General features: G+C 45.9%; 1 protein-coding gene across 7 annotated transcripts in view; it reads right to left on the bottom strand.

Annotated features, from left to right (window-relative positions):
• EVC2 (EvC ciliary complex subunit 2) overlaps positions 1-20,490 on the bottom strand; it is a 165,787-nt gene that overhangs the window by 117,217 nt on the left and 28,080 nt on the right. For all 7 annotated transcript variants that reach the window (XM_027545002.1, XM_027545001.1, XM_027544998.1 and 4 more), the window contains 2 exons: positions 19,927-20,036; positions 12,585-12,638 (listed from right to left, as the gene is read on the bottom strand). In XM_027545002.1, the coding sequence (XP_027400803.1) occupies positions 12,585-12,638; positions 19,927-20,036 (164 nt within the window). The remainder of the gene's footprint in view (positions 1-12,584; positions 12,639-19,926; positions 20,037-20,490) is intronic.

The raw sequence follows: 20,490 nt of genomic DNA, 5'->3' as shown, positions 1-20,490 counted from the left end.
GTGCCACCTGGGAAGCATGCACCAAAATTCCAGGCTCCCAGAAGAAAACAAAACATTTTCAACATAAAATATATTGTTTATTAGAACGCTTTAGGCAACGTGAGCCACTCTTAGTTCGGTAAATGGTGAGGATCGTCCTGAAATCCAAGTTCCCAAATGCCAGCCAAGGACTCACCTTGTAAGCTGGCCTTTCTAAGGACAGCCATCTCAGGTCAGCTATGTTAACTCTTCTGCACACTGGCCACTATGTTATACTCAAACCCTACCTCAGCACCTGCTCCCAAAGAAGCCAACCTGTGACAGCAGGTTTAATTCAAAAGGGCTGCAGACCTCAGTGCTCAATGTTACAATAGCCAAGACATGGAAGCAACCTGAATGTCCATTGACAGATGAATGGATGAAGAAGATATATGCGATGGAATATTATTCAGCCATTAATAAAGAATGAAATAATGCCATTTGCAGCAACATGGGTGGATCTAGAGATTATTATACTAAGTGAAGTCAAATCAGACAGAGAAAGACAAGTATCACATGATATAGCTTTCAAGTGGAATCATTTTTAAAAATTATACAAATAAATTTATTTATGAAACAGAAATAGACCCAAAGACATAGAAAACAAACTTATGGTTACCAAAGAGGTAAGGGGGGTAGAGATAAATAGCTTGGGACTAACATATACATTCTAATCTATATAAAACAGATAACCAGTAAGGACCTACTGTACATACAGCACAGAAAACTATACTCAATATTTTGTAATAAACTATAAAAGAAAGAAATCTGAAAAAAAAAATATATATGCAAAACTGAATCACTTTGCTATACACCTGAAATTAAAACAACACTGTAAATCAATACACTTCAATTAAAACAATGGTTGCAGATTATGGGAACATTTAACACATTATTTAGGAGCTGGGAGACAACTAACCCATTTCTCATTCCTGGGATCCCAATGCAGGCTGTATGTAGTTAAGGTTAAATTTATCTGACAGATGAACAAGGCCAACTTGACCTTCTAGACAATCAAAGCCAAGTTATGTCAGAACCAGGAGCTTTGGTCCTGATGGTTACTGAAACCTGAATACAAGCGTGTTGCCACATACGACTCACCTATGATGAATCAGCCTCTGTCCACAGAGGCTGTTATCAGAGATGGTCAGAAAACCAATTCTGTTTTCAGATGCAAACACCCTGATTCTAAATCTTACATTTTGATTAGCACCAAATTGAAATGCAAGCTCTCCATTCGTGCTGGCAACAGCCCTCTGAGCCCTGATTTGTGTACCTACCAGATAAGAAAAAACAAATCAATACATATGAAAAGCAGTTCACAGAGCCTATATTAAAATACGGATGGAAAAGAGACAAAACGTCTGTCTAAAGAGAACAAAAGGCTGTAGATCAGTGATATGTTTTCAAGGTTTTTTCTTTCACAGAAGGCAATTTTTTTTTTTTTTCAGCTGTAGGGAGAAGAATGGAGAGGTGAAGGACATTAATGACATTCGATCACCTACAATATGCCATTCCCTGGCTTAGGTGCCTATAGGGGGTTGAATTGTGCCATCTATAAAGATATACTAAAGTCTTATCCCCAGTACCTCTGCATGGGACCTTATTTTGAAATAAGGTCTTTGTAGACATGATCAAGTTAAGATGAGGTTATATGGGATTGTGTCTGGTCGCTCAGTCGTGTCTGACTCTTTGCAGCCCCACAGACTATAGCCTGTCAGATTCCTCTTCCCATGGAATTTTCCAGGCAAGAATATTGGAATTGGTTGCCATTTTCTACTCCAGGGGATCTTCCTGAGCCCGGGATTGAACCCACATCTCTTATGTCTCCTGCAGTGGCAGATGGATTCTTGACCACTAGCACCACCTAGGAAGCCTAATCCATACTGGATTAGAGTGGATCCTGAACCCAGTGATGGTATCATTATAAGGAGATGGAGACTTGGAGACAGACACACACGGGGAAAAGACCATGTGGTCATGGAGGCAGAGATGGGAGTGATGCAGCTACAGCTGAGGAAGGATTTCCAAGAGCCACCTGAAGCTAGACAGAAGCAAGGAAGGATTCTTTCCTAGAGCCTTCAAAGGGAGCAAAACCCTGCTGACACTTTGATTTCAGTCTCCTGGCCTTGGGAACGGTGTGGGAATAGGTTTCTGTTCTAAGTTTTGTGATCATTTGCTGCGGCAGCCTCAGGAAATGAACAAAGTGTGCTAGTGCTTTATCTCATTCAATCCATCTTCAGCAATCTGGTGGGGGATGTATTATCCCCTTTCCATTGAGAGATAAACAGAGATGCAAAGAGTTCAGATAGTTAATCAAAGTCCACAGCCAAAGAGCAACACAGTTAGCTCTGTTTGACTCCAAAGTCTGTGTTTTCCCCTAGTACATCAGACCACTTACCATCCAGGGGGCTGTCTGATTTTCTAAACACATTTTTAGTCCCAAACTCCCATACCACAGTAGAAGTTGCTTACATGATGGATGAGAACCAGAAAAAAAATACTGGGACATAACTTTAGGCAGGCAGGATCAATGTACTAAAAAAAGGCAAGAACAGAACTAACTCATTCTCCCAATCAAAATCTCCCTCCCTCCCTCCCTCCCTTTCCTACTTCATGAAGTAGAACAGCTGAGACAGGCTACCTCCCTCCCACTCTTTTTCCAACCTCCACCTTCTCTGAATCTCCACCTTGAGAACTTGCCCTCCTTAATCAGTTTTGCAGCCAAGAGAACTTAAAGATCAGAGGCAGTGTGGGGAGCAGGAGCTTAATTTATCAATAACAACATGGCTGCGGCAATGAATGCCTGTATTTAGGAAGAGGACAAAGCCAGACCAGCTCTGCAGACCATACCATCTTTCTCCCCTTCTCTCCTGCAATTTCTACTTTCCAATATCAGGTGATAAGTACACCTAGGTAAAGACTGCCTCCTTGGGGCAAGCCTACTCACAACTCTCACTTTCTTCTTTTCCACCTTCTCCATTTATCTGTGTTGCTAAGTTAAGCTAGGTCCTGCTTCCTTGACTTGCCCACAGTGCCTCCACTCTTCAACTTTCCTCCTCCATATAAATGACCGAAGAAGAATGAATCTCAAGATTTTGTTTTATGGGAAGGAAGAAGCTCCCTAGAGTCACTCGTATCACCATCATTATCATCACCACTAACATCGCCACCAGCCGCATCATTATCGCCATTATCACCACCATCATTGCAGCTAATATGTATTGACCAGATACTGAGCACCAGGGATAGTTCCAAGTGTATTACATGCATTACCCATTCACTCCCCACAGCAATATTATAAAGTGGGCATTACTTTAATCCATATTTTCAAATAATAATACCAAATACAGGTAAGTTAAATAGACGGCCTAAAGTCACAGAGCTAGAAAGCAGTAGACCCAGGATTCACATCACAAAGTCTAGACTAATAGCTTTCACACCACAGCTGCCTCCGCAGGGCTCAGGCTCCAGCCTGGCCTTTTACCAGGAGCCCTGCATTAAACTGTCAGGGGCTTGCACCATTGTGAACATTCTGATACTCTCTGAGCACCCAGCTCACCTTATTAGGGTGTGACTAGGAGGGCAGAATTTTAGAATTCCTGAGTCTCTGGCCAAAAGCCTTCACAGTCCCTCAAAACTATGCTTAACTATCAACATTTTCATTGATCTTTCACCAGAGGCCAAGTAATTCCTTTCTAATCTTTGCTGTTGTTGTTTAGCCGCTGTGTCCGACTCTTGTGCAACCCCATGGACTGCAGCCCACCAGGCTTTTCTGTCCGTGGCTTTTCCCAGGCAAGAATTCTGTAGTAGGTGGGGTGACGGGTGGCTGAGGTGAGGGGGAAAACCTGAGGACTAGGGTGGGAGGAGGGGCAGCCCCTGGCTCAGCTCAAAAGACAAGGAAGACCTTCCAAGAGGTGACTGTGGGCAGAGGGCAATAAGCCAGGCCAGGAGGAGGGTAAGCCAGGCAGACAGAAGGGCATAAGCAGGACCTGCACGTGGCAAGAGACACAGCCCAGTTCCAACACAGTGGGTTAGCAACATGCGACATCACTCTATGGGCTTATGGGAGATCACGGCAGGGTTTTAAGTCAGGAAGTAACATGGTCAGATCAGTGTTTTAAAAATAGAAATCTGGCTACTGTGTGGCTTCAGCCTGGAGGAAAGCACACCTGGATGCCACAGTCCAGGGAGAAATGATGAGGGCCAGAAACAAGGCTGTGAGAAGCAGCAGAGCGTACTCATAATACCACGGACCTAGACCATAATTGCTGAGCAAGGTGGAAGGCGGGAGGAGAGGGGACGACAGAGGACGAGATGGTCGGACGGCATCACCAACTCAATAGACATGAGTAAGGCGGGAGGAGAGGGGACGACAGAGGATGAGATGGTCGGACGGCATCACCAACTCAAGGCGGGAGGAGAGGGGACGACAGAGGACGAGATGGTCGGACGGCATCACCAACTCAAGGCGGGAGGAGAGGGGACGACAGAGGACGAGATGGTCGGACGGCATCACCAACTCAATAGACATGAGTTTGAGTAAACTCCGGGAGTTGGTGATGGACAGGGAGGCCTGGCCTGCTGCAGTCCATGGAGTCGCAGAGAGTCAGACATGACTGAGCGACTGAACTGAGGCCCTAATTGGGGGTTCAGCTCTCAGTTCTGCCCCCACCACACGGGGGGACCCTGAGCCTCCCCCACCCTAAACTGCAGTTTCCACATCTGTAAAATAAGGGCAAAAATCTTGCAGACAAATTGCACTAATCATTTGAAGCACAGATTTCAAAGAGCCTATTTATCTTAAACTTCATTATCTAAGAATAAAGAAAAGGAGGTGGCTCAGTGACCCCAGCCTCCCCATCCCCAGCGTCCCCACTAACTTTCCTTCTCATCTCTGGAAAAGAATCATCTGTTATTACCACCTCTTTAATCACATATTAGCTGGTAACAGATTCCTTTGATGAGTTTCACCATTGTTATTTATGAAGAGCAATGCCAGACCAAAAAAAGACTTTCAAAAGAAATGCTTTAAATGCTTAAAATCCAATAAAAAGTTACACGACCATGAGGAAAAATTATTTATACAGTTTGACTTCAATTATGTAAGAAATGCATTCATAGGCTTGGGGAAAGCAAGAAACCACCATGTTAACAATGGTTATCTCTAGCGGCAAGGCTGGCAGGTGATTCTTCTAATTTTCTCCGTGTCTGTCTCTCTTTCTCTGTGTGTCTGTGTGTGCGTGTAGAGTGGTGGTTTCTTTAAAATGTCCACAATGGACATACATTAAATCCCACCCCCCCCCCAAACCAGAAAGGTTCTGAAAGGGAGACCATATTGATTTCCCTAGAAGAGATTTTAGGAGTAATTTCACTAAGATCCTTCTACTGCTTGAGGAAGCAGAGGGCTGTTGGCCCACAGCCCTTGAGGGGCAGCTCTAAGGGCAGAAACTCTCACAATTCTGGCAGGAGCCAGAGCTTGCAGGTAACCACAGACAGAGATAATCACACACACTAACAGAGCTGTTAAGTTACAAATCTAGTGAATGAGGCTTGGATTGCAGAACCACAGAGCATGATTCCATTCCTCAATGTTTGTCATCAAGCTTCAGGACCTTGGCCAGTTCCCAGAGCATCTCAGGACCTAGGAGTTTTTTTATTTTCAAATGAGGAAGTAAAACTAGGTAACCTTTAAAGTCTCTCTCTGGGCAAAAATTCTACTGTGATGTCAATAAAAATGTATTAAGTGCTAACAAGGAGAATAATCTCAAAGTCACAGCGTGACAAGGTTTATCGGATGCCCAATGCCACTGGATCCCAGCGAGGGGTGCCACCAGCATGCTTGAGAGATGTGAAGGAATGACGGAGGTGGAGAAAATTGGTCAGGGTTCCCATAGGATGTATGCCAGCTACCCAGAAGACGGGAATGAAAAGATCAGCATATGTAAAACCAGAGTGAAGTGGGAAACACAGGAACCCCATGGCACTGGGATATAGCAGAGGTCACCATTTTTGATGGAGCCTGAATACCACCTAAGGGAACTGGGCTTTATCAGCAGGTAGTGGGGAGCCCCTCCAGAATAGAAAGTGAGCAGGCTGGTGTTTCAGGAGAGCAGGACTGGACAGGCAGGAGGCTGGGGTAGTCATTCAAACAAGATGTAACATGGAGAAGGCAGATGTGATGAAACGTCACTGCATGCCCCCAGCCTTCTGTGTTTGTGTGTGTGTGTGTGTGTGTGTGCATATACGCTTAGTCGTGTCCGACTCTTTGCAACCCGATGGTCTGTAACCCACCAGGCTCATCTGCCTATTGGATTTTCCAGGCAAGAATATTGGAGTGGGTTGCCATTTCCTACTCCAGGGGATCTTCCTGACCCAAGGATCGAACTTGTGTCGCTAGTGTCTCCTGCATTGGCAGACAGGTTCTTTATCACTGGCACCACCTGGGAAGCCCTCTGAATGAAATCCAAATTCACATGATTTTGCCAGAAGAGTTACAAGTTCCCTCCACTGTGCTAAAGGGTACATATTGTAAATCCTTGTATTTGAGAAATTCTCATATCATACATAGCTACTTACAGAGGCTATTCTTTATCTTATAAACTAATAGGAGCTCTTTATATATCATAAAAAGCTGGAGTAGGAAATGGCAAGGCTGTATATTGTCAGCCTGCTTATTTAACTCATATGTTCAGTCGGACATGACTGAGTGACTGAACAAGAACAATACATCATAAAGACATTGCTGTTGTTGTTCAGTCACTCAGTCCTATCCTACTTTTCCAAGGACTGCAGTACATCAGGCTCCCCTGTCTTTCACTGTCTCCCAGAGTTTGCTCAAACTTATGTCCATTGAGTTGCTATCTAACCATCTCATCCTGTCGTCCTCTTTTCCTTTTGCCTTCGATCTTTCCCAGCATCAGGGTCTTTTTCAGTGAGTCAGCTCTTCACAGAGATGGCCAAAGTATCAGAGCCTCAGGTTCAGATCAGTCCTTCCAATGAATATTAAGGACTGATCTCCTTTAGGATGGACTGGTTGGATCTCCTTGCAGTCCAAGGGACTCTCAAGAGTCTTCTCCAACACCACAGTTCAAAAGCTCAGCTTTCTTTATAGTTCAACTCTCACATCCATACATGACTACTGGAAAAACCATAGCTTTGGCTAGATGGACCTTTGTGGGTAAAGTAATGTCTCTGCTTTTTAATATGCTGTCTAGGTTGGTCATAGCTTTTCTTTCACAGAGCAAGTGTCTTTTAATTTCATGGCTGCAGTCACCATCTGCAGTGGTTTTGGAGCCCAAGAAAATAAAGTCTCTCATTGTTTCCATTGTTTCCCCATCTATTGGCCATGAAATGATGGCACTGGATACCATAATCTTCGTTTTTTGAATGTTGAGTTTTAAGTCATCTTTTTTACTCTCCTTCACTTTCACACTTTCATCAAGAGGCTCTTTAGTCCCTGTTCACTTTCTGCCATAAGGGTGGTATTATCTACATATCTGAGGTTGTTGACATCTCTCCCTGCCATCTTGATTCCAGCTTGTGCTTCATCCAGCCCAGCATTTCACATGATGTACTCTGAATATAAGTTAAATAAGCAGAGTGACAATATCGATGATTTTCCTTGATGTTTTTTCCCCCATAGCATATTAACCAGGATTTACTTTTTACAAACTATTTCATCTATTTAGATTTATATCTATTGAGGGAGTTCATCTTCATTTTTCTTCCAGAAGATCCAGTCAATTGCTCCCCAAATTAATAAATGAAACATTCTCTCCCCATTGAGTTGAAATATCATTTTATCAGATACACGTATGTGTAGGTACTCTATTTTGATCCACTGGTCTAGTTTCTCTTGCAAGACCTGCATATAGTATTAACACAGCTTTCTAATTTTTCATATCCAATATGGCAAATCTTCCCATGTTATTCTTCATTTCAACAATTTTTCATCTAGCCTCATAAATTTATACTTTCAGATGAAACTTTGATTGATTTGATCACATTCCTCCTCCCAATTCCACTATTATTCTTACAGGAATTACACTCGAAATGAATTTGGATGACATACCAATTGGTTTAAATGTCTCACTCTTGATTAGATCCAGATCCTTCGAGTAAAATACGGTGACTTATTCTCCCGGTGCCTGGCAGGATGCCCAGCTTTACTATGAGAAGCTGGAGTGAATCAGAACACCTCCACGCAACTATTATATACAGGATGGATAAACAAGGTCCTACTATAGAGCACAGGGAACTATATTCAATATCCCGTGATAAACATAATGGAAAAAATATGAAAAAGAATATATATGTATAACTGAATCACTTTGCTGTACAACAGAAATTAACACAGCACTGTGAATCAAATATACTCCAACAAATTTTTTTTAAAAAAAAGAACACCTGCAGTCAATGTCCAGCACAGGGTGGAGTGATTTTTTCCTCTCTGTTCATCCAGGAGGCAGAGAGGACTTCTTGGGGCCTTGTCTGACAGATGTCAGTTTCACCCTCAAGAAATTAATAAAAAATTAAGGAAGTAACGGGGTCTCTTCCAAGTGTTGCAGATCCCAGTTTACATAACGGGTTACATAATGTCTTTACTTTGTATTGGGTTGGCCAAAATGTTAGTTCAGACTTTTTGGCCAATCCAAAATTGTTTTACCTGCTTGATGAAAATGTCAGAGGAGCTTATACCTCACTGCCAAGCTCTCCCGTTCATCAACACATGTTCCTAGTATAATGACATTACCTTCGCAGGTGCCCAAGCCAACCTGGTGGCTCACACACTTTACCTGGCAAAGGCCATTACGTGTACCCTCATGATGCCAGGCACTGCTTGTGTGTGTGTGCTAGTTGCTCAGTCGTGTCTGACTCTGCACTGTGCTTGCACCCAGTAAATCTTGGTTCACATCCAACCCACAGTCAAAACAAGCTTAACCTTGATGTCAGATCTTCAGCTGCATATTTTAGAAACCTCTCCTCCATCTTTAGTTAAGCCTTTTCTTTAAGCTCCAACTGAACTCTTACCTCTTCCAAGAGGCCTGTGATCCACCGAGTCCACTCAGCTCCCCTGCACCTTGTCAGTACCACTTGATCTATGATCTATATGTCAGGTTACAACCTCACAAATTCAGTCACAGCTGATGTACACTGTTTGGCTTTTTTTCCTCTTGTTTAATGTTGCAAAATCGGGGGACAGATAGTGGGTGATGGGCAGTCTGAATCTCCAGGCTGCTGCAGACTCCACTACACCTTTGAATCTTCCATAGGCCTGACTCACACATTTGCAGCACTGGTGTGAATCTCATGGAAATTGAGCTTGCGACTCTGATACACACAGTTAATCCAAAACAGTTGCACAACAGCATTGTTTACATGTTTCATAACATTGATGAGGCTTATTGAGCACTTAGAGAATGCCAGGCACTGTGCTCAGTACTTTGCCTGACTCAATTCATTTACTGTGGTTCAGTTCAGTTCAGTTCAGTCGCTCAGTCATGTCCGACTCTTTGTGACCCCATGAATCACAGCACGCCAGGCCTTCTGGTCCATCACCAACTCCTGGAGTTCACTCAGACTCACGTCCATCGACTCAATGATGCCATCCAGCCATCTCATCCTCTGTCGTCCCCTTCTCCTCCTGCCCCCAATCCCTCCCAGCATCAGAGTCTTTTCCAATGAGTCAACTCTTTGCATGAGGTGGCCAAAGTACTGGAGTTTCAGCTTTAGCATCATTCCTTCCAAAGAAATCCCAGGGTTGATCTCCTTCAGAATGGACTGGTTGGATCTCCTTGCAGTCCAAGGGACTCTCAAGAGTCCTCTCCAACACCACAGTTCAAAAGCATCAATTCTTCGGCGCTCAGCTTTCTTCACAGTCCAACTCTCACATCCATACATGACCACTGGAAAAACCATAGCCTTGACTAGACGGACCTCTGTTGGCAAAGTAATGTCTCTGCTTTTCAATATGCTATCTAGGTTATCACCCTATAAAGCAGGTATTGTTATTATTCTTATTTTACAACTAGGATACTGAAGTCCAGGGAGGTAAGTAGTGTGCCCAGTGTCACATACAATCAGTGGGGGAACAGGGATTCAGAGTCAGGCTTCTGGTGTAAAAGCTTATTTTCCCCACAGCACTATAGAGCCATCACTGACACGTCTCATCTCTCCACTTGATAATGACCTTCATGAACATGGTCCACAGGCAGAGGTTACCTGGCCCAGGGACCAGTGGGGCTGAAATCCAACCCACTGCTCCACCGCCTAGCCTTGCACCCATGGATCTTGAACAGGCATCTGAAGCAGAATTCCCAGAGGACAGAAGTCTCAGGCCTGTGTGTGAATGCCCTTCTGCACAGCTGGTATTAGAACAGGATTTGAACCTGGGCGCTTTGGCTCCAGACCCCTGCTGTCTGCAGCCTGGGGGGGCCACCTATTCCTGCTTCTCCTGAAGGCAATGCGTGAGCCAGAGGCAGCCCTGAAGACCTGGATATGATGCGTCTCCATCCTCATGAGAGGGTCTGGGCCATGGAGGTGAAGTGAAAGTAGCTCAGTCGTGTCTGACTCTTTGCGACCCCATGGACTATACAGTCCATGGAATTTTCCAGGTCAGAATACTGCAGTGGGTAGCGTTTCCCTTCTCCGGAGGATCTTCCCAACCAAGGGATTGAACCAGGGTCTCCTGAATTGCAGGTGGATTCTTTACCAGCTAAGCCACCAGGGAAGCCAAGAATACTGGAGTGGGTAGCCTATCCCTTCTCCAGTGGATCTTCCTGACCCAGGAATTGAACTGGGATCTCCTGCATTGCAGGCAGATTCTTTACTAACTGAGCTATCAGGCCATGGAGGAAGGGCTTATAAATATTGATTAAATGAATGTTCTCTGACCTTTCTTGCAATCACGCAACCATCAGCTACCTCCTCCACTGAGGGGCAATCACAGGCAATGATGACAATCAGCCCAATCAGGGATCTTTACCTGTTGAGGGCCACCCACAACGTAGGGCACAGTGGGGGACGCACGGACCAGCCAGGAGGACTGTCTACACCTGTGTGCCTGCCTCGGGTTTTGTTCCTGCCTCTTCTGTGTAGGAATTCAGCTTGCTAGGAGGCAGTGTGGTCCACTGTCCAACAGCAGGGCTCTGGAGCCAAAGGGCCTGGGTTTAAATCCCGTTCTAACACCAGCTGTGCAGAAAGGCACTCATGCAGTGGGCCTGAGGCTTCCATCCTCTGGGAGGCCTGCTCCAGATGCTGGGCCATGGCTGGTGTCTGGGAACCCGGATTTTAGAGGGTTCCCACCATCCCCTGATAAGTGGGGCTCACGGCCTAAACTGCTGTGCATATGGTGTGATTTACACTCAACACACACTGTCCTGCTGGGAGGTGCCAGGCACTGGGTCTCTAATGACTTCCCTGATGGACAGCAGTTCACATGTGATGTCACAACTCCGTGCTGGAGGAATTCAGCATGCCCTGCGTGTCTCCACTGGGAGAGAGCCTGGGAAGCCTGTACTTGGTATCTCCAGAGCCTGTCCCACACGTCTGTTTCCTTTGCTGATTCTGCTCTGCACCCTTCTCTATCAACATCAGCCTGAGTATGACAATGTGTGCAGTGCTTTGGGTCCTCCTAGGGAAACCCTGAACCTGGGGGTGGTCTTGGGAGCCCTGACACATGGTCATGTGACCTTAGGCAAATGCCTTGACCTGGGCATGCCGCAGTTTCCCCATATAAGAAATGGAGGCAATTTAAAAGTTCGATCTATCCCCCAAGATTGTAGTGAAGATGTCATGATTCAGCAAATGTAAACTCCTTGGCCTGGCAATTACTGGGAGGCTTCCCAGGTGGCATCAGTGGTAAAGAATCCACCTGTCAATGCAGGAGGCACAAGAGACGTGAGTTGGTTCCCTGGGTCTTGAAGAGCCCCTGGCGGAGGGCATAGCAACTGCTCCAGTATTATTGCCTGGAGAATCCCATGGACAGAGGAGCCTGGTGGGCTAATGCTCCATAAGGTCACAAAGAGTCAGACGTAACCGAAGCAACTTAGTATGCGTACACTGGGGGTTGAAGAAATGTGGACCGTGTTTATATGATAAACACTTGATGAACACATGAATGAATGGATGCGTGAGCTGCGGGTGAGCGGATGATGAAGAAAAAGGGAGAAGTGTTCCTGATGGACCGCAGAAGCAGGTCTCTAAGCTCTGGGAAGACAAAACACGGACCACCCACTGGCCACGGGCAAACACCAAAAGGCAGGTACCAGCCCGCTGAACAGATGTACAGATGGGTGGGTGAGGCCTCAAGCTGGTCCCAGGCAGTGACCAATCCATCTCGCCCAGATGAAGGGGGTATTCAGAAAACCAGCGAGACAGCCCCCAGGCCACACTGGGGAATCCCAGACCTCAGGGAGCCCCCAGCCTCCGCTCGGGTCTAGGAGGCTAAGGTCAGTGGTGGGCCCCTCCCCGGCCTCTGAGGACAGCAAGAGACCACAAACCACAGACAGAAAGAGACACAGTGGGGGTGTAATGTGGGTTTCCCGGTCAAAGTTTTCTCTTACCGTGATCTTTTCTTCTGCTGTTATGGTGAAGGGGGCTTTTAGCTGGGTTCTGTTCTAGAAAAAAACATAAAGAAAGCAGTTCAGTCAACCGGTTTTGGCATCTGAGACACCGGGTAACAAGTGGTCTGTTTCCGATCCACCCACCTGGAGCTACAGTGGGTTCTTGACTGTCAGGGGTGGGGAGTGGTCAGAGCTGGTGGTGGTCTTAAAGTCACTCCAGGGGAAAAGGTCTGTAGAACCCTCATGCCTCCTCTCCCGGAGGCATGTGTGAAATCCAGACACCAGTTCCCCTAACGGCCAGGGAAACACAGGCATCTTACCAGGGTGGTGAAACACTTGGAGGGAGGTGAGGTCAGGGGAAAGGAATGACCTTGAGCAACTACCCTCCCCCTCCAAGGTCTGGTCTGCCCCCTTCAGGAAGGAGGAGAGAACTGCAGGCTCTGACGTCAGTGAGATCCCCTTTCATTCCAGTGCTCTCGACCCCCCAAGTCCCAACACCCTAAACATCCACTCCCATACTTTCTAATACTCCTCTGCTTAGAAAACATAGGGAATGAAAGGTGAGCGTTATGACTGCTATCTGTCCAGTTCAGTTCAGTTCAGTCGCTCAGTCATGTCTGACTCTTTGTGACCCCATGAATCACAGCACATCAGGCCTCCCTTGTCCATCACCAACTCCCGGAGTCCACCCAAACCCATGTCCATTAAGTCAGTGATGCCATCCAACCATCTCATCCTCTGTTGTCCCCTTCGCCTCCTGCCCTCAATCCTTCCCAGCATCAGGGTCTTTTCAAATGAGTCATCTCTTCGCATCAGGTGGCCAAAGTATTGGAGTTTCAGCTTCAACATCAGTCCTTCCAATGATCACCCAGAACTGATCTCCTTTAGGATGGACTGGTTGGATCTCCTTGCAGTCCAAGGGCCTCTCAAGAGTCTTCTCCAACACCACAGTTCAAAAACATCAACTCTTTGGCACTCAGCTTTCTTTATAGTCCAACTCTCACATCCATACATGATCAGAGGAAAAACCATAGCCTTGACTAGATGGACCTTTGTTGGCAAAGTCATGTCTCTGCTTTTGAATATGCTATCTAGGTTGGTCATAACTTTCCTTCCAAGGAGTAAGCGTCTTTTAATTTCATGGCTGCAGTCACCATCTGTAGTGATTTTGGAGCCCAGAAAAATAAAGTCTGACACTGTTTCCCCATCTATTTCCCATGAAGTGGTGGGATCAGATGCCATGATCTTCATTTTCTGAATGTTGAGCTTTAAGCCAACTTTTTCACTCTCCACTTTCACCTTCATCAAGAGGCTTTTGAGTTCCTCTTCACTTTCTGCCATAAGGGTGGTGTCATCTGCATATCTGAGGTTATTGATATTTCTCCCAGCAGTCTTGATTCCAGCTTATGCTTCATCCAGTCCAGCATTTCTCATGATGTACTCTGCTATCTGTCCAATCTCGTGGTATCTGAGGAGACCCAACATGAGAACATGCTTCTTTCTGGGGTTGGAGGTAGAATATCTTGCAACTGAAAGGCAATGCAGAGGAGTGGAAGGAAGCAGATTATGCAGGTTCATGCTGGGCTTCATCGTTCTCCAGCACTCTGGCTTTGGACAAGGTACTGACCTCTCTGTGCCTCAGTTTCCTCATCTGTACAGGGGGGATTTTATTCCTCTCATAGGCTGGCTGTGAGGATGAATCAGAAGAGTGCCTGGCCCATAAGGAAGCGTGCTATGAAAGTATGAATGCTGTTGGGTGTAGCAGGTGGTGATGGTGGTGGCTGTATCATCGTAGATAACCTGGCCTGGAGACTTGGAGCCAGAGTGAGCTAGGCAACCCCTGTTTAATTCTATCATGGCCACTCTAGAGGCATTTTCCCCTGACCTGAGCGATGGTCCACCCGAAGCAGGAAACCCCCTGATCCATGTCCTACAGTCGTTACGGCAGCTACACTGGGAGCACTGGGGCATCCCAAACCCATCACAGGCCAGGTGGACAAGCTGATGTTTTAAGGAGGGAAATGGATGTGAGAATTGGACCATAAAGAAGGCTGAGCATCCAGAATTGATGCCTTCAAATGGTGGTGCCAGAGAAGATTCTTGAGAGTCCCTTGGACTGCAACGAGATCAAACCAGTCAATCCTAAAGGAAATGAACACTGGATATTCTTTGGAAGGACTGATGCTGAAGCTCTAATACTTGGGTCATCTGATGCAAACAGCTGACTCATTGGTTAGACAGCATCACCGACTCAAAGGACATGAATCTGAGCAAACTCCAGAAGACGGTGGACAGGGAAGCCTGGCATGCTGCAGTCCATGGGGTCGTAAAGAGTCAGAGACAAACTTAGCAACTGAAGAACAATGGAAATTAAAACACACACACATGTCTTTAAAGAAGAGACACCTCTGAAGCAATCACTTGGCCCTTCTGTTCCTGAATTGTATGTGCTGCAGAGTATTTGTGGTGTCTTGTGGGTTTCAGGGTCTTCTGAACTAGTGGGTTCGAAGGCTGGCTTCCTCTCTCTCTTCTCCCTCTGGGTCCCTCCTTGCTGTTTCTTGACACCCAAGGTCTAAACAGAGAGGGGCTGAAAGTGTGCTGTGCAGCCTGTCTCCATCTCTTTGCAAAACAGAAACCATCAGCCTACATCCACCATATAAACTTCAAGGCTTAAGAAACATGTTTTAGAGCACAGCCTGAAGCCGGGAAACACGGACCACGTGAGATCCAGTGATGGTTTTACAAGGTGGGTGGGATGTTTACACAATATACGGTAAGGAACTGGAGATGAATGTTCTAAATTCTTCCCTCTTGACTTCTGCTGCATCTCTGTCCTGTCTCATGTACCCTTGTATGAAGTTGAGGTGCATGTGTCTGTATCTATGTGCACATGTGTATACCTGTGTGTATACCTGTGTGTATTCCTGTGTGTATACCTGTGTGTATTCCTGTGTGTATACCTGTGTGTATACCTGTGTGTATTCCTGTGTGTATACCTGTGTGTATTCCTGTGTGTATTCCTGTGTGTATACCTGTGTGTATTCCTGTGTGTGTACCTGTGTGTATTCCTGTGTGTGTACCTGTGTGTATTCCTGTGTGTGTACCTGTGTGTGTACCTGTGTGTATTCCTGTGTGTGTACCTGTGTGTATTCCTGTGTGTATTCCTGTGTGTATACCTGTGTGTATTCCTGTGTGTATACCTGTGTGTGTACCTGTGTGTATTCTTGTGTGTGTACCTGTGTGTATACCTGTGTGTATTCCTGTGTGTATACCTGTGTGTATTCCTGTGTGTGTACATGTGTGTATACCTGTGTGTATTCCTGTGTGTGTACCTGTGTGTATACCTGTATGTGAGCTGGAGAAGGTAGTTTCCAGACTCAAACACAGTGCATTTCTGACAGTACCTCCCTCCTATGGTGAGGATTAGAAAGTGGTAACTATTTTTATTGCTCTCATACCATTTTAAAATGTCAGAACTGGAACAGATGAGTTTGAAGGGAATCTTTTGACCCCCACCCCTCATTTCTCAACTGGGAAAACTTAAGCTCAGAAACACTGAACCATTCTAAAAACATAGCGAGGGCAGCATTTCAGCCTGTGAAGTACCAGACACCAAGTCCACGCCAACATGAAGGATTTCACCCCATTGGGTACCTGCATTTTTAAATAATTCCTTTATTCTCCCATCTGTAGTGTGAGCCTCTCTACAGCCGACAAGCAGAGCAGACCAATGTTCTTGTGTGGAGTTGACAAGATTTTCCCTCAGACTTGGATCGTTTTCAATTCCAAATACACTGGACCTTCTCTCCATCCTAGAGGAAGGCCCAGGAGTCACCCAAAGAAACTCTGAAGTCCAACTGGGTGAATCAATTAGAGAACAAGGCATAGGAGCCTTATCCAGCCCTTATGAGCTCAACAAACACCGAGCTTTCTAGGAAACTTTTCTAAGGCAGGCCTAAGAAAGGCAATGCTGACAGTCTAATGCAAGCAGGTAGGAGCCTAGAACACATACTATGAAGTCTGGAGCTCTAGAATCTCCACTCTGTCCACAAAACTGCCCAGAGAGAGAGCTCTTGAAGGCTTGGAAGGGAAAGGAACCTGAAAGCCACATGCAAATATAAAATCATCGCTTTTATCCCAAGAGACTGGAGATATAGAACAGTCTTCCTTTTTATTGATGAGAAACCAAAGGCTCAGAGAAGTTAAAAAAGAAAAAAAAAAAACCACACACCTGCCCAAGAATCATTAGTTCAGTGATCTATTCATGCACTCACTCAGCGAGCAATTACTGAGCACCTACTGTGTGCAGGGCTCTATTTTTGGCACCAAGAATACAGATTGGGAATAAGACCAATGGGGTCTCAAGGAGCAACATTCTAGTGGGAGGACGGAGGGCTACCAGGGTGATAGTGTTGGTACAACACACACAAGCACCAAGCAAAGCAATGGACAGGACCCATTAGGGGGTGACAGCCAGGGAGCCCCGACTCCACGCCTCCTAATATCCCCCCAGCCTCCCCAGGCTCTCCTGGGAGGTGTGAAGCTGCCTTGGTCTAAAGTCCTAATGACCCTACACAAGGAGCTTTTAATTTCATTGGGTTTCTGAGTTTCTCACTGTGGGTTTCTGACTGTTGCCTTTATCTTAAATTTTGACTTTAGCATATTTGGTTTCCTGTCCTTTGAAATTCAGATGGTATTTTTTTCTGGGCCTTTTATTTCCCTTTTTTCATCCTTCTCTGTTCTCGTTCTTGACTTTGCACTTAATTGTTTTCTGAGACATTCGTCTTTTCTGACAGTTTCATATGGCTTTCTCATATCTGGTCCTTACCTTTATGGAATCTTTCATTTTATTTAATTTTATCCAGGATTAGTTTTCTTACTGCAGCAGAAACACCGCACACAGGCCTCTCAGCCTTGGATGGAAGGAGCTAGCAGCTGTGAGGTCGATTTTGGTTTTGCCATGTGACCTGGAGTAGTCACGCTGGAGCCTCGTTTTCCACATCTGTTATGAAAAGTACTTCCTCCAGGGGCTGCAGTCTGAACAAAATGACCAGAGTAACTGCAATGTAGCAGATCCAGGTTCGATCCCTGGGCTGGGAAGACCCGCTGGAGAAGGAAATGGCTACACACTCCAGTATTCTTGCCTGGAGAATTCCATGGACAGAGGAGCCTGGTGGGCTACAGTCCATAGGTTGCAAAGAGTAGAACACAACTGAGCGACTTACACACACACACACACACACACACACAACGAGAGCACAGGCTCCACGAGGACAAGGACATATCTCTTTCTCTGTAGCCCCAGGGGTGCACAGCGCATAGCATGGGCCATGCACCAACCGCATTCACCACCTACATGGATTAACAAAAGAGTGAATGGAAAATGAAAATGCTCACGGTAATGGGGTTACAGGTTGAATCATGTCCCCCCAAAATCTATAGCTGAAGCCCTGACCCCAGTGTCTCGGAATGTGTCTGAATTTGGAGATAGAACCTTCAGTTCAGTTCAGTTCAGTTCAGTCGCTCAGTTGTGTCCGACTCTTTGCGACCCCATGAATCGCAGCACGCCAGGCCTCCCTGTCCATCACCAACTCCCGGAGTTCACTCAGACTCACGTCCATCGAGTCAGTGATGCCATCCAGCCATCTCATCCTCTGTCGTCCCCTTCTCCTCCTGTCCCCAATCCCTCCCAGCATCAGAGTCTTTTCCAATGAGTCAACACTTCGCATGAGGTGGCCAAAGTACTGGAGTTTCAGCTTTAGCATCATTCCTTCCAAAGAAATCCCAGGGCTGATCTCCTTCAGAATGGACTGGTGGGATCTCCTTGCAGTCCAAGGGACTCTCAACAGTCTTCTCCAACACCACAGTTCAAAAGCATCAATTCTTCGGCGCTCAGCCTTCTTCACAGTCCAACTCTCACATCCATACATGACCACAGGAAAAACCAGAGCCTTGTCTAGATGGGTCTTTGTTGGCAAAGTAATGTCTCTCCTTTTGAATATGCTATCTGGGTTGGTCATAACTTTCCTTCCAAGGAGTAAGCGTCTTTTAATTTCATGGCTGCAGTCACCATCTGCAGTGATTTTGGAGCCCAGAAAAATAAAGTCTGATGCTGTTTCCACTGTTTCCCCATCTATTTCCTATGAAGTGATGGGACCGGATGCCATGATCTTCATTTTCTGAATGTTGAGCTTTAGGCAAACTTTTTCACTCTCCACTTTCACCCTCATCAAGAGGCTTTTGAGTTCCTCTTCACTTTCTGCCATAAGGGTGGTGTCATCTGCATATCTGAGGTGATTGATATTTCTCCCGGCAATCTTGATTCCAGCTTGTGCTTCTTCCAGCCCAGCATTTCTCATGATGTACTCTGCATAGAAAGTTAAATAAGCAGGGTGACAATATACAGCCTTGAAGTACTCCTTTTCCTATTTGGAACCAGTCTGTTGTTCCATGTCCAGTTCTAACTGTTGCTTCCTGACCTGCATATAGGTTTCTCAAGAGGCAGGTCAGGTGGTCTGGTATCCCATCTCTTTCAGAATTTTCCACAGTTTATTGTGATCCACACAGTCAAAGGCTTTGGCATAGTCAATAAAGCAGAAATAGATGTTTTTTTGGAACTCTCTTGCTTTTTCCACGATCCAGAATCTTAACAGATGTGATTAAGGTAAAGCAAGGCCATCACAGTGGACTCTAATCCCACCTGACAAGCGTCCTTATAAGGAGACGAGGATACAGACACACACAGAGGGACGACCATGTGAGGCACAGGGAGAAGACAGCTGTCTACCAGCCAAGGAGAGAGGCCTCAGAAAGACAACCCTGCCCATACCCTGACCTGAACTTCCAGCCTCCAGGGCTGTGAACGAACACATTTCTATTGTTTGTGAGCCAGCTGGTCTGTGGTACCTTTTCACAGCAAACCAATATCAATAGAGTTTGCTAGCAAACTCTAGCAAACCAATATCAATAGAAAGTATATGGTTGAGTGCTTATTACACACAAGACATGGTGATGAGAAATTAACATCTATGTAAATAAATTTTTAAAAAAGGAAAAAAAAACCTATGTAGACATGTGTAAATAAATATGAGACCATGGCAAAAAAAAGAAATTAACATCTATGCATGACATATCTTGATAATCAGGTCCATAGAGGTTACAAGAAGCTAAAAGGGAGCCTGGTTCACGGCAAAGTGTGTGAGATTCCAGGGCCCATTCACTAATCCAGAATTCGGCATCACTGAATGAATGGAGGATGGAAGGAAGAAGAGCATGGATAATGTGCTCGAGGTTTCTAAAAAAACAATGACAAGACAGAAACCACAAGTAACACAGACAATACCGGTGACGAACTCTGGAAGGAGAGCTGGGCAGGAAGCAGCAGGATGTCTCCACTCCCGACGTCTCTGGCCTCCAGCGAGGCTGTGTAGCTGACCGAGAAGGAGTCTCCAACTGTTCAGAGAGAAGGCACGTGCGGTTAGCAGGGGGGTCCCTGCACACCCCAGACACGGCCACTGTCGAAAGGCGGCGGCACCACAGCGCACGGCGGCAGCCAAGGCCCCTTTGAGCTCACACATTTTTTAGCATGGAGAGTAAATCAAGCAGGCGTGCTCTTGAGCCCACTCTGCTTTCACTCGGAAGGGCTGTCAGCAGGTGCAGGGAGCTTTACCTGGACCCCCAACCCATCCAGAAATGCCTGGGGCTGGGCGGGTCAGCCTTCCTAACTCAGGATGTATTTAGCTCATCCACTTATGAAATACAGAACCTTTCTCTTTTGTTTGGAATCCAGGTGGGGATCCTATTTATTCCCACTGATCCTATTCACACAATGAAGAAAAAGTCTTTACTGAACTAACTTTTGGGTGACACTAGCTGCCACTTTGACACTTCCAGGCAGCCTGGTCCT

The sequence above is a fragment of the Bos indicus x Bos taurus genome, chromosome 6, assembly GCF_003369695.1.
Source record: "Bos indicus x Bos taurus breed Angus x Brahman F1 hybrid chromosome 6, Bos_hybrid_MaternalHap_v2.0, whole genome shotgun sequence".
In the NCBI taxonomy this organism is placed as follows: Eukaryota; Metazoa; Chordata; class Mammalia; order Artiodactyla; family Bovidae; genus Bos; species Bos indicus x Bos taurus.
This window is presented reverse-complemented; position numbering and strand designations above follow the sequence as displayed.